Source organism: Oreochromis niloticus, linkage group LG12, assembly GCF_001858045.2.
Source record: "Oreochromis niloticus isolate F11D_XX linkage group LG12, O_niloticus_UMD_NMBU, whole genome shotgun sequence".
NCBI classification, from domain to species: domain Eukaryota; kingdom Metazoa; phylum Chordata; class Actinopteri; order Cichliformes; family Cichlidae; genus Oreochromis; species Oreochromis niloticus.
The window spans coordinates 24423862-24444303 of NC_031977.2; the positions used below are offsets into that span (position 1 = coordinate 24423862).

The 20442-nt window shown below is 39.8% G+C and overlaps 1 protein-coding gene across 3 annotated transcripts; it reads right to left on the minus strand.

Moving 5' to 3' along the window:
* Positions 1–409: 409 nt before the first annotated feature.
* prr16 (proline rich 16) lies at positions 410–19031 on the minus strand. 3 transcript variants are annotated; one of them, XM_025897156.1, is made up of 3 exons: positions 18175–19031; positions 10735–11818; positions 410–3290 (listed from the first exon to the last, which is right to left on the minus strand). In XM_025897156.1, exons 1-2 carry the CDS (start codon positions 18307–18309, stop codon positions 10949–10951), a joined length of 1005 nt encoding a protein of 334 aa, XP_025752941.1. In that variant the 5' UTR covers positions 18310–19031; the 3' UTR covers positions 410–3290; positions 10735–10948. The 3 variants fall into 3 exon arrangements, with proteins under 3 accessions (XP_025752941.1, XP_005473505.1, XP_005473504.1); XM_005473448.4 differs by lacking the exon at positions 410–3290 and adding an exon at positions 8762–8829; XM_005473447.4 differs by lacking the exon at positions 410–3290 and adding an exon at positions 10422–10634.
* Between the last annotated feature and the right edge of the window lie 1411 nt (positions 19032–20442).

Sequence of the window (20442 nt, forward strand, 5' to 3'; positions counted from 1 at the left end):
CTTTCCACTTCATGCATTTGAACTTATGATGTTCCCCGCTGTCCTCTAGGCCACCGCTGCCCCGTTCCTGTAACCCTGTCACTTTTATGGCACTGAGCTGCTGGCTGCGGTCTGTTTTTGCATGACCATGACAAGCCGCCATGAATTCATCTGAATTATTCTAATGAATACGATATTCTGAATATCTTCGGGAGACAGCTGATGGCCTTTAGCACTGCCAGCTTGCTATCTCATCACACTAATCTTCAATTAGCTGATGCAGCTGCTGATGCCATTTTCTGTCATTCTCTTTTTGAAACGTTTGCTCTCACTGCTTTTTGGTAACTTTGATGAAGTGTGATGCTCTCGGAGGCGGTTTAATTTCCTCCGTTGGGCTCCCGGTTCACAGAGGCTCAACATATCCGAGAGATAAACGCAGAAGAGGACAGCTTTTAATAGAGAATACAGACATAAAATCAGCACTAAAAATATTGTTAGGTTTAAAGTACACACACTCACACGCACACTGACCAAGTGCAAAGTGTTTACTTCTCACAAGTTATTTCCCAACAGTTTGTGGACACACAATAAAATATCACAAACAACTTTTTGAGACATTCCAATCAGCTTTAAAAGTGATTCATTGCTGAGTCAGAGTTTAGTCTTTAATTCAGTATCTGAACAAAGAGGTGAGGTTTACAAGTGTGTGATGCCTCTAATCTAAATGTATCAAGGGGGTGTGTTAATAAAAAAAAAAAAGTTGCTCACCAGCAATCATGTTTGCATGAAATACCAGTGAATGCCTCTCATCTAACCCCCCAGAAACGCTATTTTTGTGTGGAATATCTTCAGCATACTAAATGAAATCATGCAACATTTTATGTTCATACTGTGGATATTTTCCGAGTTACAGACCTGAAATGAGTACATGGAGCAGGTGGAAATTTAGTCGCCTTTTAAGTCGCCTTATTTTTTTACAGCATTTTTTTTAGACCTCCATGTACTTCTTAAGTACATGAAGTACATGAAATTCTCAGAGTGGAAAAACACATTTAACCTTAACCAAATGAATTTTACTTCCACCCACCTAGAAGAATTCACCAAACTGTAGGTACAAAGCAGACCTTTCATGCTGTTGGTTTTTACCAGTTACACACATGGTGATATCATTAAACTAGAGCCTGACTGATGTAGGACTTTTAAGATACCCGTACTTTGTGATTTAAAAAGTCTGATATATCGGCCAATATTTCTTTTCTTTCAGACACACATATTTGTTTGTAGTTATTTATTTACTCCTTTATGCCGACTCTGTTCAGAAAGGCTGTTTCTGGCATTCCAAATAAGTTGCAAAGTGCCTTCTGCAGCTTCTCTACGCAATATCAACACTCATACCATAGTTGACGGGTGTTTCTGTTACTCTACTTCACAGACGTTAAATTAGTACAATTTTGCTACCGAAACGGTGATTATATTCCATAATACTGATGCTTACAGTTGGTTTTAGAAAAAAATATGCTGAATTGGCTGTAGATGGGGACACTTGGAGTGGGTATAGAATTTATTTAATTGCAGCTTTTAACTGAGTTTAATGCCTTCTCAGTGCTGAAAAGGTAATTTGGTTATCTCCTGTGGTGAAATTGCAAGGAATGAAAAGTGAAGGAAAAAAAAAGTTTTAACCCTTCTCTACTCTGATGGCCAGTAACTAATTTTCATTGTACTAAACCTTGCATGATTTCATTTAGTATGTAAGTTATTGCATTTTTTGTTTAGCTGATTTTTTCGGATGTCAGGTGGGAACTTTGATGAGATTTGACTGATTTTCTATGTATATACTGTATATATTTGATCTATTTTAAAGCAATAGTCATCTTGTTACTCTGTTTCTTTATAACTCATTTGGTTTTTATAAGTGCTATATATAAAAGCACTTCATCATTTTTTAATTACCTATGACTCATTACCCAGAGCAACATGGAAATTTGTCAGGTTTATATTGACGTCAGGATTGACCCGATGCATGAGGGAGTTAGAGGGAATATTTCTTAACTCTGTTCTGGAGGGCAGAAAATCCAGCATTTCAGGCCCACTACCAGGCAGCCTCTCCACAGAAATGCATAGAAAAACACAGTGATGGCAGGACAAAGTGAAGAGTCAGTCATGCGTTCATTCAGTCCCATGCCTCTCTTCTGATAAAGCACAACTAGGTATTTGGTTTTCGTCACGTTTCATCTCTGCATTATATTTTCTTCCTCCCGCTGCAGCCCACATTGTAAAGTTTCTCTAAGTTATAATAGTTAAGTTTTTCATTCATGTAAACACGATTCGGTATGTATAAATAACTCATCTGGCTCTGCCCTGAAAAACATATACCTCGAGGGAATGTCAGCTTTCATCAAAATACCTCTCAGTCATCCAACACAATATCAAAAATATCATCTCTTTAAATGTTAAAGTCTCTGTAGAAAAATGCCTGAAATATACATGTATATTTGTATACAAACAAAATTTGATGCAAATTATTACTTCTTCAATAACCCTTTAAAGCTGTAACTATGCCAAACTGTACTGAATCTCTGCATGTCATTGTGAAATAAACACAGCTTGCATGGCACCAGATGAGCGGATAGATTTTGATGTACAACGAACATAATGTCTGGACAAGGATCAGTGACCGCATCATCAACCATTTCAAAACACGAGTCTTTCCAAAAACATGCTGTGGTTGTGCATATGGCACGTACTGACATAGTTATTATTTTCTCCTTATCTGCAGTCCAGCAGAGAGCGTTTCGCTCCCAGGCAGAACTGTTGGGCTCTCCAGACACAAACAATTACAATTCTTAAAAGGCAAATTCCATCGGTTGAGTGGAGCTATTGATTTCCATCTGAGTACGCACAAAGCAAAAACCTGTACAGACATCAATCAAATACTGGCTGACATTATTTCACTCCATCTTGTACTGGTTCATCTTTACTTTTGATGATAAGGTTTCATCGGTGTTTGAATCTTTAAATCAACCATTTATATGAATGAAAATATCACCTCCACATCTATAGATTCATCTTTTTGCACACAAACACAGTGACTACCCTTCCTGCTTTGCCAGTTAGACAGTAACACTGCTCCAGCACAGCTGGTTCCCAGAGGTTGCTTAGTCCACAAACAGCACAAGCACTATGCAAGAGCTATGCAAATGGTGGTGGATGCTTGGCCTCAGCTCTGGCTCTTCCCTGCCTGATCAACCGGGGTCGATCGGTGTATGAAGCAAGCATCCCTTTGTCTCGTATCTCAAGTGTGTCAATGGGCCCTGCAGAGAGAGAGAGAAAAAAAGAGGAAACATATTAGTGTGAATATCTGGCTGCACAGTGGAGAGCCACTTGACAGCAGTCACAGCACTAACAATCACTTTTCATTGACCAAAATGAAAATATGCCAAAGCACAAATGCCCAGTAACACATACACGAGCCATCAAAGTTATTAAGACTGAACAGTCTTGCATTTTCCTTCGTGGATTAAAAAGCCTTCCCTTTTGTGACAGACAATTTGCCCAGACTTGTGGGACTCCTTAAATAGCATTTTTTTCTGTGTTTCTCACTCAAGTCTGAAGTGGTTCAACGAGCAGAGGACCCCATCTGGGCCACTGTGGCTCTTACAGATCTGATCCTGTTGTTGAAATATTGTTTACCTTCCCCGAGTAAGGTGCAGCTGATGCCTCTAACTTTTAACAATCTCCAAAGGAGCGTGAAAGCCTCAGATTAAGTTTGCTTCACCACCAAAGCTTTCTAAGTTGCACCGAGCCATCTCACGGCCTTTGACTCCATCTTACACACATGGCTGCATACACCCACGAGTCTTTTTGCACTCTTTTTCACCTTTTAAAACTCATGCACACGTATCCCCTTTAAAATTAAAATAAATGCATATGAGGACGCACATGCATTTTAATAACACACATGCCCACTCACGTTCCCAAATCATCACTTTGCCTGAGTCACTGACAGAGAAGCACCAAGACGAGCCAGTATTCAGGCCTAATGTGCACCAGATTTACTTCTGAATGCTCTAGTGTTTGGCAATGTAGGTCATGTCTATTTGTATTCTAATGAACCCTGCACACAGTATCTCCATTACAGATGTAATGCCTCTGGCACAAAACACCAAAATGATTTGGTTTTCATTTTGTTTAATGCTTCCCCCATACCAATTTAATTTTTCAATGATTGCTATGAAATATAGCTGATTGAGGGAAACAAAAATCAAAGTAAATGATGCATGCAGAATGGGATGAGCAAACAGGCAACTGTGTCTCTTGGCAGACTATCACCACAAACAATCAGACCGAGACACAACAGCTAATTAATATTCACTGGCAAAATGTGTCTCACTCTGACACATCTTTTGGTTTTTATCGCACATTGTGCACATGCCAGGTTGGAAAATGGAACGAAGACAATACAGTCAGTGGGAGCACTATAAGCACATGCATTGACTATTATAGCAAGAAACAAATCATAGTAACGGAGCTGAGGGGTGTACTACAAAGCACGATTAATGGGTTAGCAAGCTATGTGAAGCTTAAAGTCAGAGTTTTAAATGTGTTATAGAGGTGGTTATCACCTGATTAGATCACCATGGCAACTTATCCTGAACGTATAAGCTGGTCTAGAGAAGGTTATGTTCTTAAATGTATTTATAATCAGCTGGGATCACCACGTTTACGTTGATTTATTTACAGTGTGCTTTAAGGGCCTCTTGTCTTAAATGTAAATACCAACTAAATTCTCTAATATTTAATACTTTTTTCTCTCCTTTTTATTGTTATTATTATTATTATTATTATTATTATTACTACCACTGCTAATTTCTGTTATTTTCCTCTAAATATAACTGCACACTCTCTATATGCTCATGTAAAGCTGAGGAGCATGAGCCAAAGAATTTCATTATGGATAAATGTGGCTACACTGTTTATCTGTACATGACAATAAAACCTGAAACTTGAAAAAAGGGCCATACAGCTTTCCTGCTGAAGGAATACACCCTGTTAACACTACCAATTGAAGCCCAGCTATAAAGTTACACCAGCACAAACTGTGCTTCGTATTGTCTGTGGTTTTACATTCATTCAATTGGTGATGCAGAAAATGTTTGACTCTGCTTGAATTGCAGCTTCTGGAACACAGAAAATCGATCAGGTGCATTTGTAGGCTATGTATCACCAAGAATACCAAAGCAATCAATAAAATTAATTTCACTTTGATCTGAGCACAAAGTAAACGGATTTCCACATCTCCTTTATTAGCCCGTGGGACAGGTTTGGATTTACAGTTTTACTAAGACTCTGTGTGAGTCTTGGATCCAAACCCTGGACGAGCCCCTGTTTAAGTTACAATAATGTGAAATGGAGACCTACACTCGTAATCAGTCATTCTTAAACTTGGATTGTTTGTTAATTTAAATAAACCCCCATTCATGAGCTCATCCTCTCTTCTGCACTTGTTACTGTAACATATCTAAATTTACGCATCAAGCCTTTACATATAAGGATTTTTCAACTCATTATGGAACGCAGATGTTTACCAATTCACCCGATAAATGGACCAATGATGTCAGCAAGACGTGGGATTGAAATGTAAAAGCTGTACATGGAGGCGGTGCTGGACGCATAACAATTGGGAGTAAAAGCCTTCATCCCTAGAAGGTTGTTTGTCATTCAAAGTCAGGAAGTGCCTGACCTTTTTTATTAAACCTACAAACAGGAGTGTTTGCTGTACAAAGTGTCAGATATGCTTTAATAATAGCTACCTCACCCACATGTATATGGAGCTGCATGTGCACAAAGAGAGTGTTATGCATACAGATGCTGCTGAGTGGGAGTAAAGCATCATCCAAGGGGAAAGGAAGAAAGAAATGAAGAAATAGTGAGAGAGAGGATGAGATGGGGGAGAAGGAAAGAGAGAGAGAGAGAGAGAGAGAGAGAGAGAGGTGGGTTATGAACAAGAGCTGTGAGCTGTAGGGAGTAGGTCAGTGCATTTGAGTCAGTCCTGACTCATGATGGAGGCGGTGAATATCCACCTCCTCCCTGCCCATTACAACTTCATCCTCAAGCCTGGAGCGCTGGAGCTCAGCTAGCCTTTGCAAAAACTGTGAAAAACTCCTACACCCATGGTCAGAGGAGTAGTGATTTTTGTGTTACAAGAACAATCTGATAATAGGTCATGCATGTATTAAACCAGTGACTGATGAAACACTTTCGCATCGGTCAGCCAGTCGAAATGGCAGAACAGTTTCTCCCACTTCATACTGGCATCCTTCTGTCACGCATGTCTGGTAGATTAATACAGAGTAGGTTGAAAGTAATACCAGAAAGGCAAATCTCAACACACTGAAACATGTAAACCTACTGAAAGCTAGCTGTAGTCTGTGTGTCCACAAATTATATAATTTAATGTCACTTTTACAAAACAAAGTTCACGTGTACCTGCTTCTGTTTTAACAATGTTTAATGGTTGTGAAATTTTATTAAGATGAATAAATTGCCACTAGTGCCAAAACATTTTAAAGGTTAAGAACAGGTTGATATAATGATAATCTGTATTGCAGTCTTGAAGCGAGAGGGCAAAACAAACAAATAATCCAAAAAACCCTCAACAAAATTTTGGAGTCAGCAGATTTAGTTTAAGAGAGAAATATTTTTTGAATAAACATTTACAAGCACCTCAGAAAAAATGGACAATGTGAGCCACTGTGATGTCTTGTATTGGTTAGTCCTGTTGTGAAACCTTAAGCAGAGCAAGTGTTCTAGTCTATCCTTACATGCCAGCATGAGGCAGCATGTAAATGATGCAAACATGCTTTTCAGACCAAGGGAGGAAATACTTTCACTTTACTGAAGCACCTAGTCATCCAAATCTATTCATAAGAATTCAGGCTGAATACGTTTTACGTAATGTTAACAACATTTAAAGTATTATCCTTCTTATGTTATCCTGAAATACACATTACCATTTTGTTTAAGACAGCTTGTTGCCACAGGCTAAAATGTTTGCAATGTCTAATATGACGTACTTAAGCTAATGTAATCTAATTGTAGTAATGTAAGCAGGCTAATATTTCAGTCAACAAAACATACTGTTAGCTTTTTAGGTTTTGTACTGTTCTTTGTACTGTGCTTTAATATACAGATATGCCATTTTTGTAATTTTTTTAAATACATGATCATACATTCAAATACATGGGAATATCTTTGGGTATTGAGAGCCATGTCATTCTACTGTTTCTGGTATTGACCACCACCTTTATGGTACCCTGGCAACTTTATGTTGATGTGGCAAAAGCTTATCAATGCCAAAGTAGGGACGCCCTAAAACATACCAGAATTGAGCACTTTTGACTCTAACAAGGCCCATAGTTTACAAAATGTATATCATGTTGTATTCAGTAAGACATCTGAGTGGAAGGTGCAACAGCAAATAGCCACAAACGAGACAGAGTGGGAAAGGAAAAACAGAGCAGATGCCTCCAGTGTTTTCAATGTTTTTCTTTTTGTGGTTAGTTATTTGATCACAGTTTTGATCAGAAACAGGTAAATTTGGTATTCAATTTGGGTGGTATGATGTTTAGTGCTGTCGCTTCACCGCAAAAAGGTTTTGGGTTCAACCTCAGTTGGGGCTGGCCCTTTCTATGTGGCGTTTGCATGTTCTGCCACAGGTTAAAGTAAAGGTTAGGTGACTCTTAATTGGTTGGATGTGATGGTGAATAGAAGTCTTTCTCTGTCTATCTGTCGCTGATGATGTCTGACTCTGTCTATCTATGTTAGCCCTGGTGACCTGTCCAGAGCGTACCCCACCTCTCACTCTGTGACAGCTGGGTTAATTTCCAGCCCTGGATACTGAGGTGGATAAGAGATTTTTTTTAAAAAAAAAATGGTAAAAGAACCCCTGCGACAGACCTGTCCAGGGTGTGCCCCGCCTCTCGCCCTAAGACACCTGGGACAGACTCCAGCGCCCCCCGTGACCCTGAAAAGGACACGCAGAAGCGAATGGATGGATAAGGTAAAAGATTTTAAAGTTAATTACTAAACTGAGCTAGCCTAAGAGTTTTTAAGCACAGAATTTGCAACAAAACAACTTTAAACATCTTTAATCACATGATGACACTGTGCCAATTTCCTCAGCTACTAAAAAACTACTACAGTGGCAGAAGCCCATATGAGTAGGATCTACCGATGATTTACCTATTTGTATGAGTATTTCAATATGTATGTATGTGTGCATGCTGCTGCCAGACTTAAAATCCATGAATACAACATTAATACAGTGGATGTTCTGTGCCGTGAGCACTAATCGAGTGGAAAAACATACATCCACATTTGCTCCTACGTAACAGCAGGGCAATGCAGCTAAAAGAGCATCAGCTTTCACTGCATCACCATCTCTCTGTCTGTCTCTCTCTACGGCACACTCACTTTCTCTCTGTCCCACACTTTCACCCTATGTGCCCTCATCCCCACTCATGCTTACTCTTTCTCATTTTTCTCATGGCTAAATATCCACTGATCCCTAATCTAGATGCCGATTTTAGATTGTAAGGCCAGCGAGGTCTTGCATTGGATTTAGTCATCAGTGTGCGATTTTCATTCCCTGGTTTTCTCAGCTTTAACCTTCAAGATTTCCACCCCCACCACCCCAACGGAACATATAAGTGATATACATATTAAATTCACTGTTTATATAACATGCCTCCCGAACATCACAACTGTCCTTCACACATCTTTACCTTGCTCTTATCTTCCTTATTTCTTTCCTCAGTTTCTCTGCTTGTCGGCTTGCTCTCTCCTCTCTCACTGTTTGTCATAAAAAATATGTTTAGCAGCGGTTCAGAGCTTTGTCAAGGCTAATGTTGGTACAAAGGCTTTCTGAGGCAGTGCTGTTATCTCCTCTAGTCTAATCCAGCTAATTAAGGGCATTGCTGGGAGGAAGGTGCTACTATTCTCATCTAACTCCTGGGTGTGCTGTCTCCCCAGTCTGGCAAACTGACTCGTGCTTTTACACACACCTTTGTAAATACAAAGACGTATATGCAGACACACACACACGGATTTGAAAACGATCTCAGATGTACTGAAATATCAGCCATATGCTCACACATTTCTCTCTCTCTCTCTCTCTCTCTCTCTCTCACACACACACACACGCAAAAATAACAGACTTTCTAAAACATGCTTCTTAATGGAAGCCAGTAAAGTGGAGACTACCAACTGTTCATATAGACTGAGATGGTCCGATGTTACTGCTGATTTATAAGGAAATAGTTCAGCATTTTTTCCGCCTGATTCTCTCCACTCAAGAGCAGAACTGATAAGCTTACTGTCCATTTAGCTTCACATCACAGGGGGGTGGTGCTGATATCACAGCGGGTGGAGGGTAGATGTCAACAAAAATGAGACTTGCATTGCTAAACACAGATTTTTATTAGAAAATAAAGTAAAAGATTTTTCAATTAGTATGCGCTGTGGAGATGTCTGTCGACGCAAATCAAAATGCCATCTGTGTCAGCTAACACTTTTTTCTCTCTCTCCAACCTACAGTGTCACTCTTTTCATTTTCTCTCCCTCCTTTTACTTCTACAGTCTCACACGTCAACAAAATGAATCCTGGAAGGTGATGAAGGAAGAGGTAGTACCAACTCACTTGTCTGTCTCACAACCCTAACTGTGAGTCTAGGCAGGTATGTGTGAAGATATATTCTGTTTATGTGCCAGCATATTGGAAGATCTTTAAGTCTTTGTATAAAATCTTGGGGAAGTGGGTGCTATTGTTTCATCTAGAAAGATGTGAATTAATCATATTATTGCTAATGGAGAACATCCCAAGTAATAGACTCAGTACCAACAATCTCCTGGAAAAAACAAAACAAAAAACAGCCTACCAGTATCAATTGCTCAAGGACCAACAAACAGATGCAGTGGTGTGTCCAGAGGGGAAACATGGGGTGGCACTCGCCCCATGTTTGAAATATGAAATAGGCACTCCTGGATACAGTGCCCTATATCTTTAGATGATAGCATTAGCAGGAACAGTACTGGGATATAACTTGTTATATTTAACAAGTTACTTTATAGTGTTTTAATGTACTTTATTTAAGTATTTCTTAAATTGAATATACAGACTTGGTATGGCATATGCACATAAAATTTTCTTTTAGTGCTTGCTATTTCTTTTTCACTTCAAATATACTATGTGCTCCACAACAACTGTTTCAAATTGTAAGAAACTGTAATTACCTTTTTTTTTGCTTACTTTAAAATATACTGCAGTTTTAATATTTTTAAGCTACCCGGCAGCATATAAGTAATGAAATAATTTCCAGCTGCAACATTAAAAAGATACAAATTAATGAATCAACAGTTATGATCTAATAATATCATGTATATTATACATGCTAATATTGTCCCTATTGAGGCTTGGTAAGTTGTAGTGGCAGTTTTCAAGCAATGGCATCTGTATGAGGGCACAGGAGCACCCATGAACATGAAAATTGTAAGTTTTCTACACCAATTTTAATTCCCTGTCTTGTTTTGGTTCTTCATGTGCTGTGCTCTTTAAAAATATCCTGGGAACACCTCTGTACTGTACATATGAAGATACTCTAAAAAAACACAAAAACACAGACAGACTCATGGGGATGTGCTGGAGCAAACAAACCTTCCTGATGAACAACTCGTATAGGCACACTCAGGAACACTCACCGCTTCTTCCTGATCTCTCGATGTACGTCTTGATGACCACGGCGATGCCTTTTTCTGTTCCACTCACTATATCCGCTCTTTTGTTTCTTATTTCCAATCCTTTCTTCTCTCTGGATGATCCAAAGTTCAACTGGAGTAGAAAGCACTCATAAAGTAGAAAACACTATGAATGATTCAAAAATGTTTAAACTAGACACAACAAGGGGGGTTGGTGTCAAACCGTGGTGGTGGTTGATTTGCGAAGGATTGTTTTCTGGGGCTTGAGAGAAGGTGTGTGGGGAGGCACACAAGGTGGAGCAGTGTTTCCCGTTGGTGGGAAACTGTGGCTGACTGGTAGACCGCCATTTTCCAACATGAATTCATGGGAAAGAGAATGAGGAGGAGGAGGAGGGGAAGAGGAGCAGCAGTGTACTGGGCTGAGCCTCAAGTCATTCAGCTCAGCCTGCAAGTGTAGTTCTGTGTCATCTACATCGTACTGGAGGTCGCAGTCCGGGCAGTAGCCATGAAACTGAACCTTCTCGCTGAAACGTACACGTTCCCTCTCACGTGGCTCCCTGCCAGGGGCCTTGGGGCATTTGTTCTTTTCATGCCGTAGAAGAGGCATGGGTCTGGGCAATGTAGGAACAAGACCTGACTCAGGGATTCCACTGTCATTAGAAATGAAGCATGGTGTGGAGGAAAATAAATCCCTGTTTGATTTCAATGGGAAAACCCCACCATTCCTTAATAGAGACCCGTTAGCCTTGGATAGATTCCCTGATAACACTAAAGTTGGATGAGGCAGATTTTTTACGTTGTGGTCCTCGGCTCTCAGCGGGGTATGTCTTGGTGGTGGTAGAGGTGGGTGTGGCTTCTTGAGTACAGTCAGGACTCCAGGAGGGTTGATGGGGACTGGCATTAGGGAAGCCGGTGTTTTAAATATGCAGTCTTCGGGAAAGAGCTTCATCTTCTCCAGGCTGGATGCAGTGGTGGTGGTGGTGGTGGAGCTCGAGCTGGAGTTCAGTGTGTCTGTCTTTGAGCTGTCTGTTAGTCCGTCTTCCTCCAGTTGCAGGTCACAAGTTAGGGTGTCAATCTCATGAACAACCTGTTGGAGAATAGGGAGTGTCACTATGACAGCTGAAGGAATAATAAATAATTGTGTCACAAGAAGATGAAATTAGGGCATTTAGATTATGCTATAAACTGTAAAAGCTCCGTCCTTATTCATAAGGGATGTCCACAGCAGGTATCTCCACATGTTTCACTTGGCAGAATTTTTATGCTGGATGCCCTTCCTGTTGCAAGCCCATAGGGATTTGTGTCTCCTCCTGAGACTCCTGAGCTTATGATTTGTTAGGAGAATGTGTGTAAATCACTACACCATGGAGCCACTGGTTATGGTATAAATTGTAATGATGAATATTTTGGTCAGTGATGAGCTGATTATTAATTAGACTGACCTCACTTTGAAACATTGTTTTCTAGAACCAAAGTTCCTCCTAACAGCCAAACTCTTATTAACAAAAGGTTCTCTTTTTGTCGTCCTGGTTGAACTGAGATGAACTAAACCAGCCAAAGCATATGGGAGAGTTTGTTTGGATTTTTTAGTAAAGAGCAAAAGTGTAATGCCTTAGCAGATAGCCCACTTTAAAATGATTTGTTTTATATATATCATAATTTTATTTAAATGTAAATGAATTGCAAAGCCCTACAGAAAATATTAACTATTACAGTCTCATCTAAAAAAGTTACCAACTTGGAAAAAATGCATTAGGATATAGCGTAAAAAGATGAAGTAGAGGAAAAGACAAATTAATATCTTTGTAAGTTCTTAATTATATTTTAAAAAGGAAACACTTCCAAATTTATAAGACTGAAGATTGATTAATACATCCCAATGACGACCACAGTGAGAGAAAATAAATATCAATAGGATTTATGAGAAAAGCCATGAGCCTGCCAGATTCTGACCTAAGTGATAGATTACATCAATCTCATGCACCAGCAGAATTCAAGAGAAGTAGCAGTACCAAACATATCCTGTGATGCAAGACGGAAGAACCATCATATACCATCATATGCAACCAATTTTGAGAAAGAAGAAAAGAGGAAAGATGACAAAGACAAAGGAATGTAAAAAAGAACAGTGCAGAGGAGTGAAAAGATCACTAAACTGTTTGTCTCTTATTAATCAAAATACCATGAAAAACACATAACCGAAGGCTTTGTTTCCTTGAAATGTAACATGTGACAGCAGACCATTAGGAGACATTTAACAAATTTGTAATGAAAAAGAAAATATGTAAAATGCCCTACTAACTTTAGCAGAAAGGATATGAATACAGTAGATACAGTAGATATGAAACAGCAGATAGAAAAATACATCTATGTCTTCCCATCGGAAGTTTGCATCCGCATCCTACATAATGAAATAACTTAAGAACTGTTTGGGAAGATAACAAGCAATATGTACTGCCAAAAATAAATAAAATAAATAAAAACAATAAATACAGGAAAACTTTAATCAGAGTATAGAATTAAGCCAGTTAAACTTCTCGTCATTTAAGTAGCAGAGAGGGTTGTTAATTAGTTTCAGCTGCTTTGGCATAAATGAAATTAACAACAGATGCACTAAAGGTGCTACAGTGAGACCCAATACAAGAATGGTTTTATAGATGAAGGCTACTGACCCCTTTTTTCCTCCTCATCTTTTCTGGTTGTTTTTTCACTAGTTTTGCATTTGGTTATGGTCAGCGTCACTACTGGTAGTGTGAGATACCTGGACCCTAGAAAGGTTGCACAGTCCAACACCTCCGAGCACAGTCTCCAGAGCATGGAGGAGACTTCAGGAGACAGGTAGTTACTCTAGGAGCGCTGGACAGTGTTGTAGAAGATCCTTAACCCATCAGCAGGGCATTCCTTTGTGTAAAGAGGAACAGGATGAACATTGCCAGAGGCCTATAAAATGAGCTCCAGCAGACCACCGATGGGAATGTCACTGACCAAACAATCAGAAATAGACTTAATGAGGGTGGCCGGAGAGCCTAACATCCTCTAGTGCAGGGGTGTTGGACTCCAGGCCTCGAGGGCCGGTGTCCTACAGGTTTTAGATCTCACCCTGGGTCAACACACCTGAATAAAATGATTAGCTCATTACCAGGCCTCTGCAGAACTTCAAGACATGTTGAGGAGGTCATTTAGCCATTTAAATCAGCTGTGTTGGATCAAGGACACATCTAAAACCTGCAGGACACCGGCCCTTGAGGCCTGGAGTTCGACACATGTGCTATAGTGGGTCCTGTGCTCACTGCCTGGCACTGTGGAACCTGATTTGGCATTTGCCATAGAACCACAGAATTGGCAGGTCCACCACTGGCACCCTGCGCTGTTTACAGATGAGACCAGGTTCACCCTTAACACATGTGACACGTGATTTTGGAGACACATGTGATTGTTCAGCATGACCAGTTTGATGATGGGTCAATGATGGTCTAGGGAAGCATATCCATGGAGGGATGCACAGACCTCTACGAGGTGAGCAACAGCACCCTGGAATGAAGTCCTTGGACCCATTGCTTTAAATTGGCAGACACGCTCACTTGAGCTAAATCCAATACAGCCAAATTGAACCCCAGACAGTCCAGGAGCTCAGATCTCCTCACAGATCTGGGAGGAGATGGAAAACCATTACTCATCTCATTAGGAGCAGGTCCTGATGTTGTCAGGCATGCATACAAGCACGCGGGGCCCATACACCAATGAGTACCATTTTGAGTTGCTGCATTTTGGCAAAATGGACTAGTCAGCCGCATATTTTTTTCACTTTGATATTATGGAATGTCTTTGAATTCAGCCCTCTGTACGTTGATAATCTTAATTTTCATCAAACAATGTGATATCCTTTCATTCCCAATAAATCCAAAACCCAGTCCATATCTGTAGAGATATCCAGCATGATTTTTTCCCCATTGAGATCTTATGTGTTTTTAAAATGTTCCTTTAATTTTTAAAAAATCAGACCTGCATATATTCAAGTGCACATGCAAAATGCTATAGCTGAATTTCCTCTAACACTGTCTTATTATATTGTCACATCATGATTATTGTTGTTATAAAAACGTATCAAATGTTGATAACAATATTAACTAGATATCTATTAAAAACAGAGATGAATACTTCATCAATATTCACTGGGAAGTGTTTGACCATTCTTGGAAGATTGCACCATACACCACGCCGTACTGCTCTCAGCTGCTCTCATATAGCTAACAAATGATGGAAGTAGCCAGCTTAGTGAAGTCCCTTGCTATGTGTTTTCACTGTTGCCATCTTGGTGCTTTGATACTGGATGCGATGAACAAATGGTGGATCTGAAGGTTGGATGGACTACACATCTAAGAATGATTAATCTACATATATATGCATGTTTTTTTTCTTTTGTTTGTTTCTGGAATTGATAAATAGAATTCAGTTTTAACCAGATTATTTAAAAATACTTATGAAACAATGGCTAAAAGTGTTTTGCTAACACTTTGGTGGTGATTTTTCTTTAGCAAACATTTATAAATCAGTAGAACAATATATGTTATATTATCATGTATTCCTTATTGACGCAGTATTAATATTTCAATTTTAAATATTAATGTTATCTCAGTATGTGATTATATTTATCAGTCGTTCAGGTGGTAGAGCGGGTCGTCTACCAATTGGAGGTCAATGGACCCATCCCAGATACTCCTGTCCATGTGTCGAACCCCAAGTTACTCCAGATGCATCTTTCAGAGTGTGAGTTTAAGTGAATATTAGATAAGTGCTTGCATATAGATAAAAGCACGGCCTGAATGCATGTTGTGTAATTGGATAAATGAGACTTGTAGTAGAAAGTGCTTTCAGTGCTCAAATTAAGTAGAAAGGCACTATGTAAGTACCAGCCTATTAACCATTTACCATCAAAACCAAGGCTATTATAGTTAACTAGAGCTTACTATGAAAAAAGTCCAGTTAACTGAACTGAACTAATGAAAAAAGAACAAAGATGTAGACTGTAGAGGAAACTTCCTTCGGTTCTGAACTTCTGTTTTGCCCCTGACAAATTTTAACTACAATGGAAAATAAAATTACCTTTTTAATTATTCAAAAATAAACTGAACATTTTTAAACAATTGACAATAAATTGAATATGTAAACTCACTAAATAAAAACATTAAAAAGTCAAAATAAATTTTAAAAGATAACAGCTATATTAACCCTAATTGTGACACCGCTAAATTCCAGCTGTCGACCAATCAGTATGCACCCACCTAAAACCAACCAAGGGCTGACTAGACAACTAAAATATGATAGACCATGCACATTTTATCTGTAGAAATGTAAGTACTTGCACTTTCAGCACTTCCATGGACACAGATACTCTACTATTCATTTACACCTAGTGCTCAGGCAATATCTGGATGCTGGAAAGGTTTATAATACATCATAAACATTGCCTAAGAAGTCTTTAACACAGCAGATAAAATTTAATAATCATAGTAAACTCTACTGGGAACTAATAACTGGTACTTAGTAATATAATGCCCACGTTATTGAGGCATTTTCAGAAGTCTTTCCAAAAACCTTCCCTTTAGAGTACATTTCCTTCCTGCTTCTCTTCCCTTGTTGGAGAGTGGTGCTTCCTTTGAAGCCCAGAACTGAAGTGGTGTTGGACATTTTGCTAATGTTTAACTCGGCAGCTCTCATAGGGTCTAAAAAAAGTCTAACAAAAGTTGAACTGAGCATGCATAGGTTCACAGTATCCTAGCCGTTAAAGCAACCAAGGAGAAAATTTCCCTAGAAAGCAAAATTATAACATTTGAGACAAAGATGTTGTTTATCTTTTGGATTAGGGGTTCTCATCTTAGAGTACCCAGTATGTTAGCCTGCTCTCAAGCACATTTGCTATCATGTGGTTTTAAATGCATGTACAAACAGCAACTAAGGAGAGAGCAAGTGACTGAGAGGGAGCGATAAAAATAAAGATGAGAAGGCTAGGGCAGAGTGCTAAACTCTCCATGCAGTCTTTAAATGGATAATTTGTTGGGACACACACAAGAGGTAATACCAGTATCCCAGTGTGCAGCCCCTGCTGTAGGCCAGGCAGCTTCGGCGGCAGTGCCAAGCATCTGGGCAGGGTCCCTCCTTGGAGCCAGGCTCGGCTCCAGCCCCGTCTGTGAGTTATAACAGATAACTGCATTTCAAATGGATTACACCCCAAACACTGGCTTTGATAGTAACACCCCCCAGAGGTATGTGTTTAGTGTGTGCGGTGTCAGAATAACTGATCCTCTACACAATCTCCCAGAAGCAAAAGAAAAAAAGCAAGAAGGGAAGAAAAAGGAAGGGCACATCACATAAAAAGATCACAATAGACAGATTACAATGGCTTCTTCTTCTCATTTATCTCTGGTGCCTGCTGTGAGATATTGTAAACTGCTGAAAAACACAAAAGGAGTGTAATTCAGTCAAAGTTGCAGGAAAAAATGAGAGTGAGGGGAACAGAGCGGCAGAAGGAGACAGATGCTGTGTCGGCTACCCATCCATAATGTACCACAGGCTGTACGCAATAGAGTTGTATTAGAATGACAGCTTGTCATGTTAAGGTTAGAGGTTTGGCAGAGCAGACTGGATGCCTGGTGTGCGGTCGACAGAGGAATGCAAGCATAAAAGCAGGTAAGACTGCAGGTTATTTCAAGTGAGGGGGTGAGACTGATTCAGAGAAACCACTCTAATGTGAATGAAGGGAAAATATGTCACAGAGGCAGCTATATATTACTGGTTCTGTGACTGTGAATATAAACCTGAAATATCATCCTGATTTCTACAGAAACATCTATAGTCTCTCCATCACTGAGATTTGAGACCTCAGTCAGACAGCTCTAAGAGTTTTGATCTTTTAGGACTAGAGAGGAGGAGGACAACCACAAATACAAATGCCAAGAGACAAAGAAAGATGAAGATAAGCAAGACACCACAAGGAGTCCAGGGAGGTGACAGGTGAAAAGAAGAAGACCACTTTCTCTCTATTATTTGGCAGGAAATCATTTGGACCAACACAACAGCCAGCATTAAGATGATGAAATTCAATGCAAAATCACCTTCCTGCTTGCACCAACTTGTCCATTAAATATTAATTGTGATCACATTTTTTCACACTTTCATCAAAGCTTATGAGTCAGGGTGAAGAAGCTGTCCTGCCATTTCACACCCTATGTCCTCCCAGTGCCAAATGTCTCTCATGTTGGTGATAATGATCACATACATTAGTGGGAAAGGCAGGAACACGGTGTGTAGTCTTTTCCAGGCCCCACTGGTGAGGTCGATGTCAGCCCTCCATCTCCTCTCAGTCAAGGATGCTCAGAAAAAGCACCCTCACAGCAAGCCTGTGGAAATAACACGACACATGGCAGAACACTTTTTCTAATTTACCTCTTTGAGCTCTTTAGCTACATCCTTAAGATCTCCCAGGATGGTTTCCAAATTCTCCACGATTGTCTTGATCTCCTTTTTCACTTTTACTTTGGAGACTACTCCTTCAGCTTCTGCATTTGGTGTCCCTGACATTCTTCAGTTTATGGCACAATCTATTTCATGAAGGATCTCAAGTCAAATCCTTTGCTCGCCACGCTGCCACTTTGCCAACGCATTTTCTCTCTCTTTTTTGCTATGTAGTCCCCCAGCTGCCGTCACTTTTTCTCTCCTAAATCACGGCCAGGACGGAGAGAAGTGGCGTCGGGCAGCATTCTATAGCTAACACTAGGCATGCGCAATAGAGCGTAACACACAAAAATAATGGTTATGTCAAAATATTGTATCATACTGCCTGGGAAACGGCGCCCGTCCACAGGTTTATGTCCAACGGCAACAAAAAATGACGTGCCACGGGCATCCTTCACGTCGACAGAGCGCTAAATTCAACATTTTGTGAGAAAATCACCGACGCCAGCGCTTTAAAAAATGTTTAAGCAAAGAAGGGAAAGAAGAAGAAGAAGAAAAAGAAAGAGGCAGCTGTCCGAACCCTTACACCGTTGTTCGTTATTGTAACGGTCCATAATCCTCAGGCATCGACAAAATGATAATAAGCTCCTCCTGTTCTCCACATAATTAATAGATGGTAATGATATACCATGACAGGTAACGACAACCGAGAGGCACGGTCTTCAGAAAAACACCCCGCCAGTTTCATCCTGTCTACATCGCAGCCTCCTTGGAGAGTCTGAGCACAGGATGCTCGTGCGCGGTCTCTCTCGCTGTCCTCACGCGCTCTCTCTCTCCTCCTCACGCTCTCTCTCTCTCCCCCTCTCTCTCTCTGTTACATCAAAAGGATGCTGCTGATTCAGTCACTTTGTTTGGTGTTCTCGTCATTTGCCCTGCAAATTTGTTAACATTTCTTCGTGATTGGGAACGGTTCTGTTTGTTGTGTTCAAATAACATCATTACATCCCCACCACAGGTGGGCTATCCCTACAGTCTAGCTACTGCCAGTCCCGCTACTGTTAGTTCAGCGGTGGCCTGCACAGGTGATCGTACTGGAGCAAACAAACCCGCTCACATTCTCTCTGAAAGTGGAAAAATGATCTAGCAATAATCAACAGCATCATTCCAGCTGCGATCAGCCCCATGGATAACAGCTGCAGTCAGAGGTTGGGGGAAATTAGAACGTTTATTTAAGTGTATGCTATAAAGTCAAACACAGATTTATCCAAACTAAAGTAACGTAAAGAGAACTGTATTGTCTATAAGCATGTATCTAAAGTGAGAAGCCTATTAGTCAGTTTCAAAGTTGATATTCCACGAATCCTGCAGGATCTACACCCTGATTTATGTGATCAGATTTTCCACCTTCAGCATGCATCTTTGCAAAGAAAGCATTATACTGATTAACTGATAAAATAATGATGAAAATAGCAGATGCAGTAATACAAAACAGTTAAACCCTCTTGAAAACTTTCTCTTTCACTCTTTCTGTTGCAAATCACTCCTGACCCCCCCCCCAAATTACCATTGTCCCAATCAACCTTTACTTTTACTTAATATGCATAATCAATATGCAGGACTTCTTATTATCTCGACTAGGATATAGAAGAAATAGTATTGTAAGGGCTGTAAAATAAATGTATTAGATATGACTATTATGAATAAAATTAGGATATTTGCCACCTTTATTTTGTTGATTATTTAGATATGGGTATGTAACGCTAGGAGATACAAACAGTGATTTAAAATCAAAAACAACCAAACAATCTGCATCTCTCCAACTGGCTTTGAACTGGCTTATATTGCAACCTGTGAAGCTTAAACTTATTTTAGGCTACAGTTTAATATTCTGATTCACAGAGGAGCAAAGGAGTTCTTAAAATGGTTAATTTCTCCCCGATGAACTCTAAACCATCTGCCTGATGGTAGCAACTCATACAAAGAGTACAGAATGTACTCAGATGGATCACACAGCATTCTCTGTGATTGTTTAAGTAGCCTACATACTTGTTCTGTTGGACTGGCTCAGACAGAGTATTGTTGAACTTAACCTGCCGAGTCCTATTTGTTAGAAATTCGTTAGAGAGATGCCACTTGATAATTGAAGAAGTAACTCCTAACTGTTTGGAAACTAACAGACACTAAAGGGGGGGGGTGTTAAAAACACTAATAGGCAAATGAGCATATGCTTTCCTCAAGATGTTTTGAAACTTAGTGGAT

Excerpts from the sequence above, each read along its gene's own strand:
- prr16 (XM_025897156.1), bottom strand. The coding sequence starts at position 18,309 with ATGTCAGGGACACCAAATGCAGAAGCTGAAGGAGTAGTCTCCAAAGTA. Across the intron at positions 11,819-18,174 it reads TAGCTAAAGAGCTCAAAGAG|GTTGTTCATGAGATTGACAC; the intron begins GTAAATTAGAAA and ends ATTCTCCAACAG.